The sequence below is a fragment of the Fonsecaea nubica genome, assembly GCF_001646965.1.
Source record: "Fonsecaea nubica strain CBS 269.64 chromosome Unknown Scaff104, whole genome shotgun sequence".
Classification (NCBI taxonomy): Eukaryota; Fungi; Ascomycota; class Eurotiomycetes; order Chaetothyriales; family Herpotrichiellaceae; genus Fonsecaea; species Fonsecaea nubica.
This window is the reverse complement of record NW_019173777.1, coordinates 1-21,004: the sequence shown is the minus strand read 5'-3', so window position 1 is coordinate 21,004 and position 21,004 is coordinate 1. Positions and strand designations below refer to the sequence as shown.

Genomic DNA, 21,004 nt, shown 5'->3' with positions numbered 1-21,004 from the left:
CGAGCATGCCATATCGCCGAGAATCAAAGACGCCGCTCATGCCACCAACTCAACAACACCGCCAGCCTCCTTGATCTTTCGCTCGGCCTCCTTGCTGAACCACCTTGCTCTTACGACAATCGGGATCTTGGGAATGCGGCCCTTGCCGAGAACTTTGGAGTATCCGAGAGGGAGGAGGTCAAGGACGGGAGCGGTATCGGTCTTCTTGCCAGAAACGTAGGCTTCGCGAGTCTCTTCGGGGACCAATGACCAGAGCTGTGAGCCACATGTTAGGTTCTTGTTTCCCATGTCAATGACAGATTAGAGTCTGACCTTGTCGAGGTTGATCGAGGGTTTCCAGTAGTGGTTTCTGAGCAGGTGGAAGTGTCTCATACCGACCTTTCCGAAGTAACTAGTCCAGCAATTAGCACTCAATTTGGGCCACAAAACATCGAGCTTTGGGAAGAATTGGTCGAACGAGACCGATCTCCTCTTCAGGCTCGAATTTTTCCAAGGGGTAGACGTACCCAGGATGGTATTTATCCATGTTTGTTCTGTGGTGATGTTGACCACCGGCGAGACCGCGACCACCTGGATGCTTGCGGTGCTTTCCAACACGACCGTGACCGGCGGACACATGGCCGCGGCTGAAGATTCCAACAGTTAGCCACGTCCCTCAATTTTTTAATGATATCGCAAGTGAAATCAGAATGAGCGCTGTTCGCGAGGCGACTCGAAATGTCGGCGGTGCGTTGGACTCGTGCGAAACCTGACCCGGGCATTGCAGGATCGAGGTCGTCGGAAGCGCAGTTTTGATCGTCGACCGACTCAACGTTGTGCGAGGCGCCATTCGTGATAATATCGACATAGTGGGGAGCATTCGAAGGGAGTATACTCACTGTTTTCTCGTCTTGGTCAGTCTCGTGGGCATTTTGGCGGTGTCGAGACTGAAGTTTGTCGTTGATTGAAATCAAACGTGGATGTTGAGGTGGAAGTGCAAGAAAATGTGCGGTCTCCGAACTTGGGTTAGCGCAGATAAATCTTGGCAATAATATGACCGAAGTTATTCCGATCACTTGTCAAGCCACACTCAAGAGCAGGTCTGCCACGTCTTTCACGGCTCCATCACCTCCCAGGTACATAAGTCCGAGTGTTCATAAGCGATGAAGTGACCGCCACCTGGAATACACTTATAATTCTTACAATTAGATGACACCGCTATGGGTAAGTAGGTCTTAGAAGTCCTGGCTCTGTGAGTCGGTGGGACTATCTGCCGCTGGCGCTCTCGAGGCGCTTGCGTCTTGAACTTGGATACAGATCTTCTCTACAAGATACCTGCAGTACGATTTAGAGGTATTCGTGGTCATAGTCGAGGCTGCTCGACGAACATGCATGCCCACCACCAGGATAGGCTTTGAGCCCAACTTTCCGACTGGAAGCACCGCCCCGGCATTCCCGTTGCCTGCATGCCGTGGGCAAGTTCGAGGGTGCTGCCGTTCTTGGTTGGGTAAAACTGAAAGAGATGATGGAGCCATTGATCCAGTCATAGGCGACGTCATAGGACATTATTGAGCAGTTCGGTGTATACGCAACAAGTGCAGCGCCTGTGGACAGCAGATTTCTATCTTTGCTCAAACTTTCCCCCACCGGTCCATCCTGAACCGGAATCAGTCCGGCAACTGCGAGAAAGATCGGGTTTATAAGCTTGTCGTCCGCAAGTGCAAATTTTCCGGAGGCACCATCATTCGTTGCATTGCCACCGATGGAGTTGTTGATTGCGTTCAGCTGGGCGTCAGAGAAGTATGCACACTCGAAATTTCTGTCGTGTTTGAAGTTGAAACCAGGCGTGGTGGCATCGATGTGTGTCCAGAGGATTGTATCACTCGAAATGCTAGGATCCGCACCCAGCACTCCGTGGAAAATCTCCGTGCAATTGAAGACAACATAGCCGATCTGCTCGAAGGATGGAACACATTGTGTGGAGACGCCAACTGTCGTGCGTGATAATCGACAGATAAAAACCGTCCACAACACCCAAACTGAGCAAATTTCCCACCAGGCTTTGAAGTGTGCAAGGAAGTGAAGGATGACTCCCTGGACAGCGAAGTGTCCCCTCCGAGAACAATTCTGGGTTTCTCGACATCAAAGTCCAACTTTTCGAACTTTAAGGGTACCCATCCTCTGTTGCCTGTAGAGGTTGTGAAGTGCAGGTATCTGTCTTTCTGGTCTTTGAGGTGGATTCATTTTGTCTGGCTCTGTATTCTCCATGTTGATATATTACTCCAATGTCCATCCCCAAGAGATTTGTCAGGGCAGCCGACTGGAGATAGAACGGCGCCCTTTTTCTCTCTCTGCTCCAGCGAGCGACAGTGATGCCTGAGCTTGTGCAACATTTCGACGTATTGTCGGTGTATACGCAGGAGAACATGGCAACCTCGACAGCAGAGCTGAACATGGCCGTTTCAGGAAACTTTCGTAATTGGGATGAAACGCAGCGCGAGAACAGAGAGACTGTGGTCGCCAAAAACAAAGGCGCGACGCTCTCGTTGTGGCCGGCGGTAGATGACTACATACAAATAGTCTGGTCGCTGGCGGCCTTCGATTTACTAAAAGGGTTCATCGTGCAGTCGGTAGGGAGAGTGGAAGGGTTGAAGATTCGGTGTGTGGAAAGGGGATGAATAGTTGAGTTGATTGATGAGTGACGTACACACATCACAATCACAGCCCAATATCCCTCGACTAGGCAAATTCATGTATTATGATGAATGAAGTATGATCGATATGGACGGCAGCGGTTGTCTCGATTCCATGAGAGGTAAGAGATAAGAGAAAAAATGCGGGTTTCTCTCCTATTGGCTTTTATATTATCCATATCTAGCGGCTGTGGTGGTAGTGAGCCATCCCTTACTTACCTACTGAGTAGGTATCCATGATAGAATACCGTACCAGTACCTACTCCACCATATGCAACATCGATCTTCTCTGCTTCGGACTCTCTCGTACACACCATTAAGAGGAAACCGGAACCAACCCCATTTCTCTACCTACATCGTAGACTCCATCCAAACTTGTTTTCTCTCCCAAGCTCTTTTTACCCAGGCTGTGCGCCAAAAACGCCATGCTGAATCGTAACTCGAATGGGTTCGTGCGTAAATCCCATCTCTAAACTCGGAACCCCCTTAATAGGGTGGTGGTGAACCATAACCCCCATGTATCTATGTTCGTTCCCATTGTTGTGGTCGTCGAAATCGTCGCAGGCGTCATCTGTACGCCCGGTATCATAACCAAGTGCTCATCAATGTGTTCGTCTTCGAATTTCGAAGGTGCATAATCTGCTGCAACGTCTCTGCGAGCCTTGGGAAACACCAACATGTGTTCGGTTCCCCGGCTTTCACTCAACAATCTCAGTTTCGCTCTTCCTCACCTAGGTAGTCGGATATGCGATGTTAGACCGTCTCTCTCCCCGGCCCGAGTCCCTGGATGCAATTCAGCGTCTCCTGCCCGGCCACCTCCAGATTTCTCTCGTCGTCCAAACGACTCCGGACCCTGACCAGCTCGTTCCGGGCCTCCTTCGTCTCTTCTTTATCACCGCACATCACCGCGATGCGTAGCCTCTCCTCGGCCTTTTTCCGCTTACGCTCCTGTCGTTGTTCATCTTCTCGCATCTGGCGAATCAAGGTGGATTTTTCTCGGATGCGGCCACCGTACCGGTAGAAGAGGAAGGGGATCGGGATAATGATAACCTCAAGAAGGCCCAGCAAGGTTCCTGCCCAGTTAGGGCCCAGGGCGCGATACATCGCCGGTCCAGCCAGAGGCAACGTCCCTCCAAGCACAGATCGCATGACGGCATTGCCTGCCATTGCACTGGCGGCGTAGATTCCATAGCTGTATGCGAGGTAGTTCCCGGCATAGATGAACACGGCTCCGTTGCCATAACCGAACGGGATACCCGCAGCAATAGAGACGGCCCAGTGGATCTTGGTCGGGTAACAGGACCATGCGAACCACAATTCACCAATAGGAATCAAGACAGCCGCGATGCAGACAATGCTCATCATTGCTTCCGGCGGCACGTTTCCTTCCTCGTCTCTTTTGTGCGAGTTGATGAGCTTGCGGATGGGCGATGCGCTCGCAATGATCATAAGAGTACCAATGCCAATCCCAAGGAAGGAGAGGCCGCTCATACCGGTGGACCAGCCCCGCATTTCCGTGAAGACAATGGGATATGCAACGAAGCAGAGGTAAAGGATGCCTAGGGAAGTGCAAGGTCAGTGGTTGTCAACGACGGGAACAAAGAATCCAAGGCAAGAAAAGGGAAAAACCACGAACCATAGACGATCGAGATGTAAACGTTCCAGAAGATGCAAATGGGTTCCTGGACTGCAAGCAACAACGGGCGTTTGAGGTTGATTTTCATCAGCTCGACAAATCCCACCCGAATATCATAGCGGGTCCAGTACCTGTCATCGTCATGGACTTTTCGCAAGTTCTTCGCTCTGCGCTGGAGCAGGACTGGGGCATAAGTCTCCTTGGAAAAGATCAGTAGTGCAAAGGCACAGCCTGCCCAGATCATGGCTATCCAGTTAGTCCACCGCCAGCCTAAGTATTCAGTGACGAAGCCGCCAATCGTTGGGCCAACCACCGGACCATTCATGGGACCGATGGACCAGATGGAGAAAGCTGTCGCGCGATACTCGTCCGAGACCAGATCCGCAATGGATCCGGGAGCATTAGCAATCATGGCACTTCCAAAAACAGCCCCAAAGAATCTCGCAATAATTATAGTCTGCAGATTTGTAGCAAGTGCTGCCGGAATGACCAGGATGGTGTACAAAGCCATGCATATAATATATACAGGTTTTCGTCCATATGTTTCAGCGATCGGGGCGAGCAGCAGAGAGCCTACCGCCAGCCCGAACAGGTACGCCGTGACACCAAGAGTGGCAATGGGTTCCGAATTGACACCAAACTCCTCCATCATGGCCTGCATGCCCGATGTGTAAGAGGTCGAGTACATCACCACCCCCAGTGTGCCAAAGGATATCGTGAAGATGGCAAAAGATTTGTACCCTATTGACCAATTCCTCGGATTTCCAGGATCATCTGGGTCAAAGTCCACCTCAAAGGACGGATCTAGTGTGAGGTCCGTGCCATGAGTAGTTATTCTCGTCACCGTTCTGGCCGCTGATTGTCTGGAGGCTTGTGTAATTGTGAGGGTTAGGGCTCGTTCATCATTGTCTGACTCGGATCTAGAGACCGAAGACGTGGGAGACTGTTCGGTAATGGGTGAATAGCATTCATTGTGATTAGGAGTCTGTGGGGAAGAGTAGGACCTGTCTGGGTATCGAGAAATGACTGGCGGGATGGACTTCTCTGGATCTGACATTGCGGGGGAAGGAGATCTGTCGAATGGGATGGGCTCGAAAATGGTCAAACAGAACAGGTTCAGGAAGCCGAAGCACTTTTGATCGCGTTGCAGAGAAGGAGAAGGTGTCGCTCCAAGACGAGGAAAGTGGTGGGAAACAGAGACACAGGAGGGCAAAGAATAAACAAACCTTGTTGGAAAAATCCCCACGGTTTCTTGCGGTGTACTTACAACAATTGAAAAAAGGGCGTGTGTACTCGTATAGAGGCCCAAGTCTCGGAATGAGATGCCGTGCAGACCAGTCACGATAGAAGTCCGTCATCTTGAAGCGGGGCGCCCAGGTTGGAAATGGCTGAGCGGCAACTATACTTGAATGGAGAAGTATTGAAAGTAAAAGGAGAGTGTCAGAGTCAGAGAGTCGGAGATGCGCCATGTATGACAAAGTCGTCGGTGGTGCTGCGAAACATGCCACTGTCCTCGATCTTTTCACCGATGCCACCGGATTGCACCGACGTGCCACCGCTCTCGCGTGGATCAGGTTTGGTGGTCCATCAGTGGCGGGGTCGATGAAATCTGCGTCTGTGATTTTCAAGCCAAATTGAGTGCAATGATTACCTCCGCCAATCGATGGCCGTGGTTTCTCGCGGCGCCCCTGTTGTCGTGCCGGTAGGATTTTCGGTGTCCCGCCACTGGTTGGGAAAATTCAGACCGTGGTCATTTGCCGGATGTCGTCAACGGAAAACGCAGAAATGGCATGGGGAGCGGGGCAGCAAGCTGATGGAGACTCGTATCTCATCGCCCAGGTCCCTGATCAGACTGGTGAAGGTCCAAGCCCCCTCTCTTGCGTGACCTGGCGCGCCTGGCCCGTTCCTGAGGGAAGCTGATTGAGGAAATGAAGTTCCCGAATAAGTTATCCGACGGAACGATTGTGTGGGTCGAGGATTGTGGGCACCGTGGCGTCGAAGTGCGAGTTGGGCGTTGAGATCAAAGGCGGATCTCTTCCGTGGCTTCGGCTATTGACCCCTGTAACCTCCCTGCTCAAACCAGTTTGTATAGCCGGCGTCTCTTTGCCACAAGGTTCGTTAGGAGGGCAAGGAGGGAAAGCAGTCGTCTAGCGAACGTCCGCAGTATCTTCATCCTCGACTCTGTGCAAGAGAAATACGCCCGTAGGAGCAGGTGAATAGATCTGAGAAACTTCTGGAGGATGCTTCCATTCCATCGTCAAGTGATATGGTCGTCAGCAGGAAGCTGGATGCGGTGTGTATTTTTGAATACCAACTCTTCCACGTGACGGCCGTCTCATCAGCGTGTTTTAACACCTGTGTGACGCCTTGCTCACAGGGCAGTGCTTTCGCTGTGGTCCGCATTCCCTTCAAATCGACCCGGTCTTTGCGTTGTTATCGAGGGGGCCGCACCGGTGACCAAGTCACCCCAAATCGAGGGACAGCAAACGGCCCCAGAGTCCGGCCAGAGTAAATATGGCAAACAGCAGGGAATGAGGCTGTGGAACGCTGGCGTCAAGTCTTTGCTGCTAACATCTCTCAGAGAGACGAGAAAAGTCACGATGGCAGGCGTCGCTAGCTTCTTCTCCTTGCTCAGAATTGCAGACATGATTGCTGTTTTATTATGCATGAATACCCGACACTCCAGAAGTCGGAAACCACGTTCTCCGACTGGTTCTCTTGCTGCGGGCATCGAAATGTCCCTAGCCTTCTTTTGACACCATTCACTACTGGCTCGGTAAAAGGGTGGCTGCAGAAGACGTCGAAGCCAGTTCTGGTCGGGTGATTGCTCGACTTGCAGGCGAGGACGAAAGAATATCGGTGAGAAACCACGAGAGGAACAACAGTCTGCGGCATGGCAGCGTGGCATAGGGTGCCATTGTGGCCGGACATTTTGTGATACGCTCGAGGGGTTTTGTGAACAAGAGGTTCGGATCGACTTGAAAAGAGTTGGAATGTAGGTCGGGAAAGGTCACCGAGTCGCAAGGGTTACAACGGATGGCAGGCAGGCATGTGTATCCGATGTGTCAGCACCTGTGCACCTCAACATTGATCTGTCCAACTGAGAAGTTGTGGGCGCTTGAAACCAGCTTGTAAGTCAAGCTATAGCTGCGAGAAGATATTCCCACAGCATTTTCGCGTGGAACTTTCGTCAAAGATCGGGGAGACACATCAAACCGAGTTGGCAAAAGGAATAGCGCAGCCTCGCACATGAAGCATATCGTATTCAAGTAGCATAGCTAATAGTACAAATATCGGACGAGTGTTTTTTTCTGAGGCTCATTGTTAATGAAGTCCATCCTTCACCTATTAAATTAGATTACAGAGTATCACAAAGTCTCCAGTCGTGATTCGGAGGGGATTAACCAAGAGAAAGGAAAAGCAGGAAAGTTGGCGCAATGCAGGATTCCCAGATGGTTCATCTTTTCCAAACACCCTTCTCGTCCTTTTTCCATCGCCCACCAATCGGTGTATGGGTTCTCGCTGGTCGTGGCTGATATTCATCATCGCTCAAGACCGGACTCGAAAGGGTCCTAGACTCCCGTTGTTCGGCGGCTTGTTGTGGTGGTGGTGTTTCGACGTTCTTCGTGTCCTGTTCTGCGGGTGTAGCTTGTCCCGACTGTGAACTGTCTAGCACTTGGCCTTCGATGATCTGAGTGTCCAGTGTAGTAAGCTTGCGCTGCCGCCATTCGTCGCGCATCTTCTCCCACTCATCCGGTTCATCGGCTTCGTCGCCGCTGACGATACGGGTCAGCGCAGGCATGTCTGTTTTGTTGCCTGATGCATGAAGCGAAGGTGATCCCGAGTGCGGGCGCCTCATCTCACTAACATGTTGGCTGTTCTTGGAACTCGAAGGGCCCTCAGTCGCCGTCGAGTTTCTATGCACGTTCTTGTATTTCGGGTCCAGAGCCAGTTTAGTCTTGACAGCCGCCGCATGACGCGAGGTGAGGACAACGTGATCGGTGTCTTTCTTCTCCTTGTTCTTCTCCTTCCTGCCAAATAGCTTGCTCAATCCGCTGCTCGATTTTGTCGAGGACTGTTCTGGGACAGAGCTGGCGCGGCTTCGATCCACGTTGTTCATTGCGCCGAACCAGCCGGGCTCGGATTTGCGAGACGACAAAGAGGTGCTACTCGCATTTCGCGACGAGGGAATTGAGGTCGCTCTGGAATGCTCGGTTGAATGTCTTCGGTCGGGTACTTCACGAGTCAGAGTGTCAAGGAAGGCAAAGGTCGACGTCGCCATGATCGCGATAACCGGGTGCGTTCTCAGAAAGGCGCAGAACGGTATCCTATATGTCACAAGAAGCAATGAAGGCAACGTCCACAAACACGCAGAGAGCAACCTGTAACCAGCAAAAAAGCACAGGCTGTTTTGCGGTCTGCCGAGTTAGTTCAGGTCTCTGATATCAAAAAGATATCGGAAGAGACGGGGCGTGGTCAGCCACATCCAATTGGAGAGGCGAGAACAGAGCATGTGGCGATTGGTAGGGATGCTACATTGGCCGTAGCAATGGAACAAGGCTGGATGGCACGCTGGGTAGTAGTCGGCAGTGACTCTTGCGCTTAACAAGGTAAAAGTAGAAAAAGTTTTTGTTGGCAACTCCGAGTTGGTTGTCGGTCTAGATCTTTACTCGGTACTGATGCCAGTGGCCACTCTTCGTGAGCAGGACCATTAAGGCTCGTGGATCTTTAGGGTAGGTGGGGGAAGAGGGAGCGCCGAAAGGGGACGCCTGGGTGGATCAAATAGGCAGCCCGAAAATCACCAACCTTAGGCAAGGCTGGAGGAGGAGATGCCCGGAACATCAACGGTGAAATAGGTATCCTGCAGGCCTAGGCAGATACTAATAACAAAGATATCTACTGATAATCTCAAAATGCGTTATCGACCTGATGTATATCCACGAGCAGATAGTTTGTACCCTTGTAAAGAGGTCAAATATTTGATTTCCAAACAAGCATCATCAAGACTTTAGTTCATCATACGCTCAATGGGTATATATATGCAGAAGCGAAGGTGCATTGCTAATTACTCCTCCATCATGTATCTGGACGATCGACGATCCATGCATGTTCCTATACCTCTGTAGGTAAAAATTGTGTGCTTTTCTTTGTCAAAAGGTCGTTTTCGCATATCTCAAGAATCATAAATGCCAGAGACTTGCGAGTTGCATGGCGGCCTTAGTCTCTGTTCACTACCCTCAAGCTTCGCCTGGGATTCAGGACCACTCCCAAGAAACTGGGCTCTTGACCTGCCATGAGGTCTTCGGTACTGCTCGCCGCCGTTGCAGAGCCAGCGCCCCCAGGTACGTTTCGGTAAGGGTTGTTGCTCGACAACTGGTTGGCGCGCCCGCCGCTGCTTCCACTGCGATTGTCCGCGCTGTTGCGGCTGTCACTCGATTGGCTTTTGTCCGTGTATCTCGCGCCGCCTGCGAATCCAGCACCAATGAATCGGGGATCGTCTGCAAGATCCTGCCTTTGAGCCATGGCAACGTGGTGCTTGTAGATCTTGAGCTGCTTGCGATAGAGCCAGACGCAGAATGCGAGATAGGCGGCTACCACGGCGAGTACTCCAGCGATTACTCCAGCGACGATCGCTCCGACATTGACACCGCCGGATGAGCCCCCGTTATCACCACTGCTACCAGGACCATTCCCAGTGCCGCTCGTCCCGGTGGGCGCTGCGGTCTCCGTAGCCACAGCACCACCAGACTGGGTGACTGTGTATAGGCGTGGTGCGCCGGTGGCTAGTGGCCCTTGAGTGGCCGACTGAGCCGGAACAGAGACAGTTGCAGCTCCCACACCGTTGCCCCCGATGACCGATTGTACTGCTTCTGGGACTGAATACCCAAACGATCCCTGCAATGCTGACGGATCATCTTGTTGGCTTTTCTGCCGATTGAGGTCGTCATCCGTCGCCAACGCGACATACTCACTCTGCCATTGAAGGGAACTGGTGTTGAAGACGTATACTCCCGGACTGTCACATGACAGATCCTGACCAACATAACCTCCAACCACCACCATTTGACCATTCCAGACATTGCACATGTGTCCAGCTCTGGCAGGAGGACTAGCTTGGTTGGTGGTGTCGACCTGAATCCATGTGAAGGAGGGTATGGTCAAGATCCAGATATCATCGTACTGCTTTTGCTGACCGTAGGGAAGTAGGTTCTGGCCCCCATACATGTAGACCTGAACAGAACTTCCATCGGCAGCGGATAGTGCAACAGCACACGGATTGACCCGAATATCTGGCGTTGGTCCTGTCGTGGCTTGTTTGTACCAGCTGGAGGAGTCGATATCGTACACGTCAATGACGTTCATCTGAGTAAACGTCGCATTCGTACCGCCTGCAAGCCCCAGAATGATGCCTGACTTTCCATAACCGGGGATGTACACAAGAAGGCCATCCGCTCGCTCTGGGAACCCTGCCGAGTCCTGAATACCACCTTGGGTAATATTGCGGTAGATTCCCGATGATCCTGCCCTTTGCCCACTATTTACCGCAGCGTTGCTATACCCGGGATAGGTGTACTCAAGAATGCCGCGAAGATAGACGCGCGCAACTGATTCTGACCACCCTGGTGTGGTCAAGAAATCGAGGTGTCCTCCGAAATAGAAGCCTCGTCCCAAGTTCGGCACCGATACCCCCGCGCCCTCTGCAGCACGCTGGACTGGTTGTCCTGCTGGCTCTGAATTGCGGCCCGAGCTTGTTTTTGGGTTCGACGACTCTGACCATGTCGATGAAGAAATGTCGTATGCCCAGAGGGAAAAGGGAACAGGAGATGCAACAGGCGTATCTGAAAACTCGCCACCGTATAGATACAGGGCATCGTAAGAGTTCCACAAGTATCCAAGCGATACCGCAGGAGGCCCGGTCGGGATTGGGAGGCCCGTCAGTGACGGCGACGAAATCTGCCACGACTTTGTCAGATCGAGTGCTAGGAAATCGTTATCTGCCATAACAAATGTCAGTCGTCACAACGCAACTTATATTGATGGCAGACGTACTCCATTGGTTCGAGGTCTGGTCAGCACTGGTGGTTGCTCTCCCTCCATAATAGTACAGTGTCCCATTGACTAGGGCGCTCTGCCCTGACCACCTCTTACAAACATCTGCTGCACTATTCTCTCTTTTCACACTTCCTGGGAGCGTCTCCCTTTTCGCACCCTGCCATAGTCCCCTCACCAACGAGGAGCCCGCTTGACGATTTACGGGATTCGCGTCGGCGATCAATGAGGGAGAATGGTGCAGACTTGGAACCACCAGCAAGATAAGCAGAGCAAGAAAGAGTAACCTGGGCAGCGTGGGAAAGTATGGAGACATTTGCGGATGAGACGGTCTGTCAACTGGGGTTGTTTCGGGCCAGTCAATTACTTCAGGTTCGACCACGTCGACATCGTTTCGAAAGCGCACTTGGAGTTTCGGTCGAGAATCTCTTCTTAATTTTGAGTCGACAATGGCATCTTCACCACCAAGGCCAACTTCGAGAAACGCAGAATTCCGGCGAGAAGGTTCCTCGTTGCACGGATGGCAGTCTCGGGAGCCACGAAGCTTGTCAGATTCCACGGGACTCCGGCGACGAGGGTAACTCGAGAGAGGTGTACTTGTAGTCGTGAAGGTGGATGTTGTGGAACTCCCACTAATGCGTGGCTGGGAATCGATGGTGGCCATTATGCGTCTACCAACTGAGACAAGCTGCTGAGGCCATGGGATGGAGGGTGGCGAACTCGTATTCTGCGTATGGATGTGGCCGTAAAGAGAGCTTGTTGCATGCAGCCCGTTGGTATGGAATAGCTGACAACAACAGTGAGATACACTTTGCTATACAGCTTCTTGTCAGATTATGAATTCAGAAGGGTATGCTCTGTAATAGTCTTCAGGAACCAACTTTTTCCAGTTGCGACACAAACACTCAGGGCACCACCCATCCTGGCCATGGTAGTGTCTGTTTGTGTTCACCCCGACGTACGTCAGAGGTGCTGGTCCCTGACTTGGTGGTGGGCGCAGGCTTCTAGCGCAAAGGCCTGAGCTCACGCCTGGGATGATAGTCAGAGGCTCAGAGTGGTGGGACTCAACTCGTGGGGTTTGAGAGCCAATGGTCGGGGCGTTGAGGGGGCGTCAAGGACGGATGCTGTGGTTCCACGCCGGAGCACGAGTCTCTGTTGCGTTAGCATTTGGGCGATGAAGGAAGGGGCACGAAGATCATCTTCGATTCGTGAGGTCTCACAACACTCAGACAGCGTCGCCCACTGACGCTGACTTGTAGAATGACATCGGAGGCGTACTCATTCCCCGGCGAAATTTCCCTGCCCAACGAAGCGCTTGATCCAGTCACCCCAGTCACCCACATGCGGCCAAGTCACCAAAAGACTGGAGGTGGCGTTGAATCTCGATCACTACCCCCAATCCATCCCTGTCGCTCGCAAGTAGCCCACCACGGCTTCCTTTGCCATTGATCATCCTCTGGCGCAAATCACAACCAACCCCAGACGCGTTGCATTTCCTTCTGCCCGTGCCGTCCCACATGGATTCCGGCAAAATTAACCGGGTGCTGATCAGGTCTGGCTGCACCACCATAACAACAACGAACCGAATTATCCTCCGGTCCGCCCGTTACGTTCCAGACGGTGGGGGGTTGAAAGAGGGCAAGCGTGCGTTTACCGTGGGAAATACGAAGGAACCGCTTACATGCAAGATTGCTCGCTTGGAAAGTACAGACACTATTCAAGGTGCAGGTTGAGGATTGCATCAAGGCATGATTCATTGGATATTCCCTGACACCATCGGAATGCCACGCAGGACAAGATACCTTCGATATCAAGCCAGAAGAGTGTACAGCAAGATACGTCGAGCAGTCAAAAGACAGTGCTTTCGGTGAATGACAGATATCAAATTAATTGACTATCCACTCCTTCGAGATTCCTCCCAGAGCCTTTGGCCATTCTGCTAGTTCCGTTTGATTCAACTCTACAGACGTGCAAGACCGACAGACTCGCCTGGAGCGTGGTATGGCGGAATCTTCATCTCCAGAGCTGCACCACTGTAGCCAAGGTCTTCAGCAGCGAGCACGGCACATTTCTCGCCAATGAGCAGAGCGGTCTATGATTTCTGTTAGTAATGTTGTGAGAGCAGCGACGTTGAGATAACTTACCGAGAAGGTGTTGCAGCCAACGTTGTCTGGGCAGACCGACAAGTCGGAGACCTTGAGGTTCTTGACACCGTGGACGTTCAGTCTCGGATCCAAGACACCATGCTTGACAATGCTGTTGCCCTCTCTCGGAGCCATAGAGCAGGTGCCCAAGCTGTGCCAGGTGGTTTCGCAGTGTCGCTGGACCCATTTCTCAATGTGAGCAACTGTATCATCGGTCAGTACAATGTTGGTCTTCTTTGCAGGGAAGGAGAAAACAAACCATCTTCCTTGCTATACTTAAGCGGTGCTCGGTAGTTCTGTTTGTTAGAGTTGAGCCAGCTGACTTCGGGGACGTCACCAGCGTCGAGGGGCATGGTCCAGCTACCGTGTTGGATATTGGCAGTGATGTGGTTGGGTCCGGCATATTGGTTACGGGTGACGATGTCCATGTCCAGAGCTCGGGCGGGCGAGTCGTGCTTGAAGTGAGGATGCATGCCCGTCACTTCACCAGCATAGGCTTGCATCCGACGAGCCGTCTCACGGGACTGGATATAGCCCCAGACCATGGGTGCCATGTCACGCTTGTCGTTCATGAAACCGGCATCGAAGTCTGGTGCCTCGTATGGGTCTGGAGACACGATGTGGGTGAAGCCACGAGAGAAGGGGTATTCCAAGAAATGGAACATGGTGAAGAATTTACCCGCCGGCATGTCGAGGTGGTCACCAAACCACCCAGCAATCACGCTGTAATGCATGACGGGCTTGTCGGGCTTGTTCTTGAAGTAGCTGTCCCAGCCGCCCTCGGTGACGAATTGGGGAGTAGGCCACTTGCTCATCTCCTCAAGTTCTTCCGCAGTGGGTCGTGACTTGACGCCGGCATCAATGCCGTTGGTAGCCAAGGGTCCAGTTCCCTTGATGTTCCATTCATCAAAGACAGCCTTCTGCACTTCCGGAACACCTCGGACAAAGTCATCAAAGGACTCAGTGTCTGGCTTAGCACGGTAAGTGGCGAAGTGCAGGTAATGGTCCTGGAAGTTGAGACCAACGCCTGGAAGGTCCACAACGCACTTGACGCCAGCCTTGCGAAGCTTCTCTGGGTCACCAATACCAGACCGTTGCAGGACAAGAGGTGAGCTCAGAGTACCGCAGCTGACAATAACGAGTTTGCGAGCTTTCCAGAACTTGCGTTCCGGCTTCGATCCGTTAATCGGCTTTGTAGGCACAGTGATGACACCGACTGCTGTGCCGTTCTCGATCACCACACGGTCTACCTTTGTGTTGCACTGGAGATGGAGGTTCTGATACTTGGCACGAGTAGCATGGATGTATGCATGAGCAGCATCAGAACGTCGGCCGGTATCACGGTTGATCCACTTGAGCCAGTGTTCGGCACCATGACCAGTCACAAGGTCCTGGAGATCGTCCGTGACTGGGAAGCCCTGGGACTCGGCAGCTCGGAGGAAGTCTTGCATGATGGGGTAAGTGTAGTTGCCAAAGGAGACCTTGATCGGTCCTTCGAAGCCGTGGATGTCTCGGTTGTTGCAGGCTCGTTGGTAGGTTTCATGCTTCCTCATCAAGGGAATGAGCTCCTTGGTAGTCCAACCCTTGGTTTGAAAGTCATCGTAGTCACTTGCCGAGGCCCGGGTGTACATCATGAAGTTGATACTGCTACCTCCGCCGAGGATGTGGGCGCAGGGAACGATTGCACGACGTCCATCGAGCCATTCGGAGGGGCGAGAATAGTAGAAAGTCGCCGTCTTCGAGTCGAGCTTCATGTTCCTCGGGTAGATACCCGGGCGGTAAACCCATGGGTTGTTGAGGTTACTCTCTCCGGCCTCAATCAAGAGGACCTGGAGGTTGTGGTCCAAATTGGCCAGACCTAGAGAGCCGTCAATGATGATCTAGTCAGGGTGTTGTGCACAGGTATGGCTCACGTCCAGCTGGCACACATCCTGAACTGCCACCTCCGCAGACAATGATATCAACTTCCTCTGGGATAGTCATGATGGCAGTCTGTTCAATGAACGACGAAACTGTTCTGCGTCTCTCCACACAAGTGAATAATTCCTTTGCTCAACCAGGAGCCGGCTGGGGAGAGAAGAAAGAGAGAGAGACAGAGTGCGAGACGTCTCAATATAAGACTTCTGAACGTCAGATCCTCTCCGCCTCTTCTCGGAAGACTGGATGAGAGGGGAGAGAGGGGTTCCATGCAAACGCGTCTCCGGGAACTCCACAGGATGAAGGAGCGGCCATGGTCATGTCTGAGCATCCTTGCAAGTTGATCATCTGGAGCAGACCTGGAGACGAGTTGATTTGCGTTCGATATGCGGGGTCAGTGCAATCACATTGAGGATGACGAGGATCATCACCTCAGCTTCTAGGCAATGACAAGGAGCCCGCATTGCGTCGAAGCGAAGCTACCATCCGCAAAGTACGAGACAACGGGTCCTTCCAAAGCTTCGGGTGTTGAGAATGTTGAGTTAACAGAGGTGTACGTCGACGAGATGCATGAAGAAAGGGGGCGGTTGAAGTTCAGGCTGACCAGGGTATTTCATCTGCCTCCGCCCAAGGAGGCTAGCAGCAGCGAGCAACCTGCGAGACCAGTTGCGGCAGTTCCAACGAGAATCCCCAATCCCTTCTGGTATCTCTGTCTCGACGACTTCGTATAATGAAAGGTCCGAGCGAAGGCCCCTGCATAGAGAACGGGAACAAGTAACGTCGCTTTTGCACGAGGTACCACACAGGAAAATGCACTGCACACACGCTGACGTCCAAAGGACAAGAAAATGCCCAAGACTAGCGAGGCGATATGCCGTTAGTACCTCCACCGGATCAGCGCCCCACCCGGATAGCTTGGAGAGGGGGCGTCCAATGTAAGAAACGCGGGGAAGGTCCACTGGCAAGCGGCACCGCATAGAACATGGGAAGTGGCGGGTAGGGGATGGGAGAATCCTGCATAAGCTGGGACGCCCGAATCAAGTGACGGAGGCCGCATTGCTGGAGGTTGCGTCGATGGAACAAGCCAAAAGGAAAACGGCTAAACCCCGTTTGCGGGGGAAAGGGTAGGCTAAACTGTGTCCAGAGAGATATCAATTGGAGTAAATGCATGACCGGCCCTATCAACATAGAGAAGGTTGCACTCAGAGGTTGGAGATTCGAAGTATTGGCTGCTTGGCCCGGTGTGGATTTCCTCGAAAGGGGCGGAGCGAGCGTTGCACAGGCAGAATACCCAGCAAGTAGCTCCACGTCTCAGCTCGACAAGAGAACAAACAAGACCACGGCTGTTCTTTTTTCTGAGAGCCGTGCAGGGAGTCGTCTTTCGGGCTAACGCAAAGTCTGGACCGACCTGCTTGGAGCTCCCCTCCCGAGTTTCTCAAAATAGCGGGTTGAATATAGGGCCCACCAGCAACGGTTCGGGGTTTTGGTATATTGCTCTCCGGGGCCAACTGGCCTCGCACTGTTTGAGGACATAACCCCAGCAGGACAGACGAACAGGGATTTTTGTGTCCGAGGGCCTTTTCCTCCTTCGCAGATCAATCTCAGAGCGTTTTCTGTAGAAATTGCTCGAGGTATTGTTTTTTTAACATCTGGAAAATCAGGTAAGCTAGCATCGACGGTGCTTAGAACCTTCCGTGCGGTCTGCATATGCGGAGATCTCGCCCGTATTTATGCCGAACGGAGCGACCGGGCACACGCCGCATCTGGTTCCGACAGATCGCTGCGATACTGATGCGGCACGACAGCTCAGCCTGTATCCCTGCTTATCAGAAATTGGGCCAGTTGCGTTCTAAGGATCTCATGTTGCAGGGTGCAGTTGACCCTGGCCGAGTTGTCGCCGTAGTTGGTCTGCAGCGACCTGGATCTCAAGAATTTTGCCTATTCCTCGCTTCCAATTTTCCTGAAGAGTCAAAAGCTCGCCTTTAGACTGTTCTTGGGTAGCTTTCCGCGCTTTGTTGATGTTTTCGGTCTCAGATTTAAGCCCGGCAAGTTCGCTTTCGAGGACTTGGAGGACCTGTTCAGTCTGCGAATTGCCGATAAGCCAAGCATTCTTGCCAAATTCGTCCAGTAGCTGGAGGTTGGTGTGTCGATCTGACAAGAAAGTGGTCAAGATGTACGCGTTTCGCAGCACCTCCTTCATTGTGGCCTGATCACTGTCACTCGACGGCTCGTCCGGGGCTTCGTAGCGCGACACGTCTATCCCTTGCTGGCGGGGCTGACCCGCAGCTACCCGATTGATTTCTTGACGGAATGTTTCGGAGAAGTTGACTGCGGGAAGAGGGGCGAGAGAGGGGTGAGGTGTGTTGAGATAGTCCTTGGGGAGGTGTCGAGCAATCGCAGCTTTGGCTCTCTCGCGCTCGGCATCCGTGATGTCGGGGTCGATGTCTGAGGAGAAAAGCGGTCAGCATAAGTCAACAATCTATTCACCGGGTGCAGGATCACTCACAGGGGAGAGAGTCGTGAGACTCCCATATTAGTGCCATGGCTGGTTGTTGGGAGATGGACTGGCTGGGTCAATGCGAATTCATTGACTGCGATAAAGATTCCATGATGCCAAGCCCATGCTTTGCCGCTTTGGCACAAAATCGCGTGTGATTGGCCAGCCTTGCCTGTGCCAGCTTACTGTAAGGCTGTCGTCGATCTTTGATGATTCGTCAGGATGACGACATTGTTGTCCGTTTCAGGCGGAGCCTCGCGGCCTGGAAAGAATCAATCCAAAGTTTCTACAGCTCTTCAACGGTGGTCGCATGGTCCACTTTATACTCTGGTATCGTCATTCAGGGCTTCAGAGCGGGCATGTCGAGACGATGACCAACTCCGAAAACTCCCTATTTGACCCGAAATAACAGGGGGACTGTAACATCAAATTCCCGTCGTAAGCTGCAGAGATATCGCAATCCAAGGCAATACGAAAATGGCACGGAGAGCGCTAGCCCCATTTCTATGCTTGCTCTGTGTTGTCCTTACGGCGACCCTTCTGTGGTTGGGCTTCGTTGCTCACAGCCCGTCTCAAAAGCTGCATTTGTTTCCTACCAATGCCCAGGGACAGGCTGAACAACTGGACCAGCACAATGGCCTCGTCACGGTGCAGGGCGACTACCTGTTGGGAGTCGGAAAGGCCGATATCACTGGGTAAGGACCCTGCAGATATGTGCCAATGGAGCACATGCTAACCTCAACTTATTCAGGCCGGTCGTCGAGATCAACTTGATGGGCTACGCTGATACAGATCAGGTGGGAAGCGGTGTCCGTCAACGGATCTATTGCCGGGCCTTCATCGTGGGCAGCCTTTCAAGAAACTCCTCCCGGCTTGTCTACCTTGTCCTTGATACCCAGTCTGGCGACACGGCCATTCGTCATGGCATCCTGCAAAGGCTTGAGAAGCTGGGCCCGGAATATGCAATATACAACAAGAACAATGTCGCAGTTACAGGGACCCACAGTCACAGTGGACCTGGGGCATGGTTGAACTACCTGTTGCCACAAATCACTAGCCTAGGCTTCCACAGAGACAGCTACGAGGCCATCGTCAACGGCTCGGTGTTAGCCATCCAGCGAGCACATGACAGCCTCACGCCCGGCTATCTCAGATTTGGGCAACACCTCGTTGAGGATGCGAACATAAATCGAAGTCCGTATTCCTATCTCCAAAATCCGAAGGACGAGCGAGACAAGTACACCCATGATGTGGACAAAAATTTGACGCTGCTAAAGTTTGAACGAGCGTCTGATGGCCAAGCGCTGGGTGCACTCTCTTGGTTTCCAGTGCATGGGACATCTCTATATCAAAACAACACACTTATTACTGGTGATAACAAGGGAGTTGCAGCATATCTCCTGGAAGAGCACATGAAAGTCAAGAACCCGTCGTTTGTCGCAGGCTTCTCTCAAGCCAATGTCGGAGACACTTCCCCCAACACTCTCGGCGCATTCTGCGAAGACACTGGTCTTCCATGCGCTTTTAAAGATAGCACGTGCGGAGGTCGAACGCAGGCTTGCCACGGACGAGGTCCAATGTTCCGCACAGACGACCAGGGAACTAGATCCTGCTTCGAGATTGGCAAACGCCAAATGGCAGCGGCCAGAAGCCTCTTAGAACACGACAATTTAGACCGGATACCTGCGTCAACCGTCTCCTTTTTTCACACCTACGCCAATCTCTCGTCATTTACCTTCACCTCATTCTCCAACAAATCCCGCACCCTCAAGACCTGTTCTGCCGCGTTGGGTTATGGCTTTGCAGGTGGTACAACTGATGGCCCCGGGCGTTTCGATTTCTCCCAAGGCACAAACGACACCAACGGCTCCCCTGCTCTGAAAAACCCGCTCTGGAAGGTCGCAAGAGGGGCAATCCATCCCCCAACAGACGCCCAGATCGCATGCCAAAGTCCAAAGCCCATCCTCCTTGACGTCGGGGAGGCCGATGATCCGTACGCATGGACGCCAAACATTGTTGACATTCAACTCCTTCGAATTGGTGATCTGATAATGATAATATCACCCGGGGAAGCCACAACCATGTCTGGCCGCCGATGGAAGTCGGCACTTACTGCTGCGGCTCCAGCCATCCTCAATATCTCGTCTCCGAGACTCGTTCTTGGTGGGCCGGCAAACACGTACGCCCACTACATCTCTACCGAGGAAGAATATGGTGTCCAACGCTATGAAGAAGCATCCACACTCTATGGTCCACATACCTTGGAAGCGTACATCAACCTCACCATCACATACCTCCCTTACTTGGGTTCTGAAGACGAGACCTCCCATCTGGACCGTCTCCCAGCCGGTCCGCTCCCGCCTATCAACGTGAATCGCTCGTTGTCATTCATTCGACCTGTGATTGTGGACCACGCCGGCCTCCTGCGCAGGTTTGGGGACACGCTTGCCTCCCCTAACCCCGCGAAACCATTCCGCCCCGGCGACGTTGTCAGCGCAAGGTTCGCAGGCGCAAACCCGCGTAACAACTTCCGCCTCGAAGGCACGTTCGCCGCCGTGGAGAGATTCGACGAGAGCCGCAAGGAATGGGTCCAGGTGCGCTCCGACAGGGACTGGTTCCTGGTGTACCGGTGGAAACGCACCTCCACGACACTGGGGACGAGTGAGGTGACTTTGGAATGGGAGATTGAGCCGGGCACCGAGTCTGGGATGTACAGGTTCAAGTACTACGGCGACAGCAAGTCGCTGACCGGTCAGATTACGGAGTTTGAGGGCACGAGTGGCGTTTTCCATGTCGTTGGCCACGACGTCGATGATGTTTTGAGCGACGCTCGCTTGGACGAGCTTGTCCGCACTTGAGAGTGAAATGAGAAATGAGTCACCATGATGAGTTAAAACAAACATTTTTTTTTGTTCATTTCTGCTTTTGTTCCCCTTTGGTTGTAGGCCTGATAGCCTACATGGCCAGGCGACTGTCTTGCCTGGCGTCTCTCGTTTACTTAAGAGATATCGTGCCCTTGTGTCTCTGGCACCGTCTCCCTCCCATGCCCCCCCTCCCCCTCCTCCCCTCCGCCCCATCCCCAAACTCC

General features: G+C 52.7%; 8 protein-coding genes across 8 annotated transcripts; 1 reads left to right on the top strand and 7 right to left on the bottom strand.

The window, feature by feature from the left end:
- Nucleotides 1-36: 36 nt before the first annotated feature.
- On the bottom strand, nucleotides 37-618 carry AYO20_10145 (60S ribosomal protein L27a; the record flags this gene model as incomplete). Its single annotated transcript, XM_022648406.1, has 2 exons — nucleotides 37-255; nucleotides 313-618. 2 exons carry the CDS (start codon nucleotides 616-618, stop codon nucleotides 37-39), a joined length of 525 nt encoding a protein of 174 aa, XP_022495593.1.
- A 708-nt stretch (nucleotides 619-1,326) lies between these two features.
- On the bottom strand, nucleotides 1,327-2,910 carry AYO20_10144 (amidase; the record flags this gene model as incomplete). Its single annotated transcript, XM_022648405.1, has 2 exons — nucleotides 1,327-1,970; nucleotides 2,892-2,910. 2 exons carry the CDS (start codon nucleotides 2,908-2,910, stop codon nucleotides 1,327-1,329), a joined length of 663 nt encoding a protein of 220 aa, XP_022495592.1.
- A 515-nt stretch (nucleotides 2,911-3,425) lies between these two features.
- Nucleotides 3,426-5,365, bottom strand: AYO20_10143 (hypothetical protein; the record flags this gene model as incomplete). The annotated part of the gene is made up of 2 exons (XM_022648404.1): nucleotides 3,426-4,231; nucleotides 4,309-5,365. The coding sequence occupies 2 exons, from the start codon at nucleotides 5,363-5,365 to the stop codon at nucleotides 3,426-3,428; spliced, it is 1,863 nt and encodes a 620-aa protein (XP_022495591.1).
- Nucleotides 5,366-7,765: 2,400 nt separating this feature from the next.
- AYO20_10142 (hypothetical protein) lies at nucleotides 7,766-8,590 on the bottom strand (the record flags this gene model as incomplete). Its single annotated transcript, XM_022648403.1, has 1 exon — nucleotides 7,766-8,590. The coding sequence occupies one exon, from the start codon at nucleotides 8,588-8,590 to the stop codon at nucleotides 7,766-7,768; it is 825 nt and encodes a 274-aa protein (XP_022495590.1).
- A 935-nt stretch (nucleotides 8,591-9,525) lies between these two features.
- Nucleotides 9,526-12,022, bottom strand: AYO20_10141 (hypothetical protein; the record flags this gene model as incomplete). Its single annotated transcript, XM_022648402.1, has 2 exons — nucleotides 9,526-11,303; nucleotides 11,359-12,022. 2 exons carry the CDS (start codon nucleotides 12,020-12,022, stop codon nucleotides 9,526-9,528), a joined length of 2,442 nt encoding a protein of 813 aa, XP_022495589.1.
- Nucleotides 12,023-13,318: 1,296 nt separating this feature from the next.
- On the bottom strand, nucleotides 13,319-15,485 carry AYO20_10140 (hypothetical protein; the record flags this gene model as incomplete). The annotated part of the gene is made up of 4 exons (XM_022648401.1): nucleotides 13,319-13,450; nucleotides 13,503-13,705; nucleotides 13,762-15,360; nucleotides 15,416-15,485. The coding sequence occupies 4 exons, from the start codon at nucleotides 15,483-15,485 to the stop codon at nucleotides 13,319-13,321; spliced, it is 2,004 nt and encodes a 667-aa protein (XP_022495588.1).
- Nucleotides 15,486-17,277: 1,792 nt separating this feature from the next.
- On the bottom strand, nucleotides 17,278-17,962 carry AYO20_10139 (hypothetical protein; the record flags this gene model as incomplete). Its single annotated transcript, XM_022648400.1, has 2 exons — nucleotides 17,278-17,864; nucleotides 17,926-17,962. The coding sequence occupies 2 exons, from the start codon at nucleotides 17,960-17,962 to the stop codon at nucleotides 17,278-17,280; spliced, it is 624 nt and encodes a 207-aa protein (XP_022495587.1).
- Nucleotides 17,963-18,393: 431 nt separating this feature from the next.
- On the top strand, nucleotides 18,394-20,774 carry AYO20_10138 (hypothetical protein; the record flags this gene model as incomplete). Its single annotated transcript, XM_022648399.1, has 2 exons — nucleotides 18,394-18,611; nucleotides 18,668-20,774. 2 exons carry the CDS (start codon nucleotides 18,394-18,396, stop codon nucleotides 20,772-20,774), a joined length of 2,325 nt encoding a protein of 774 aa, XP_022495586.1.
- Nucleotides 20,775-21,004: the final 230 nt, after the last annotated feature.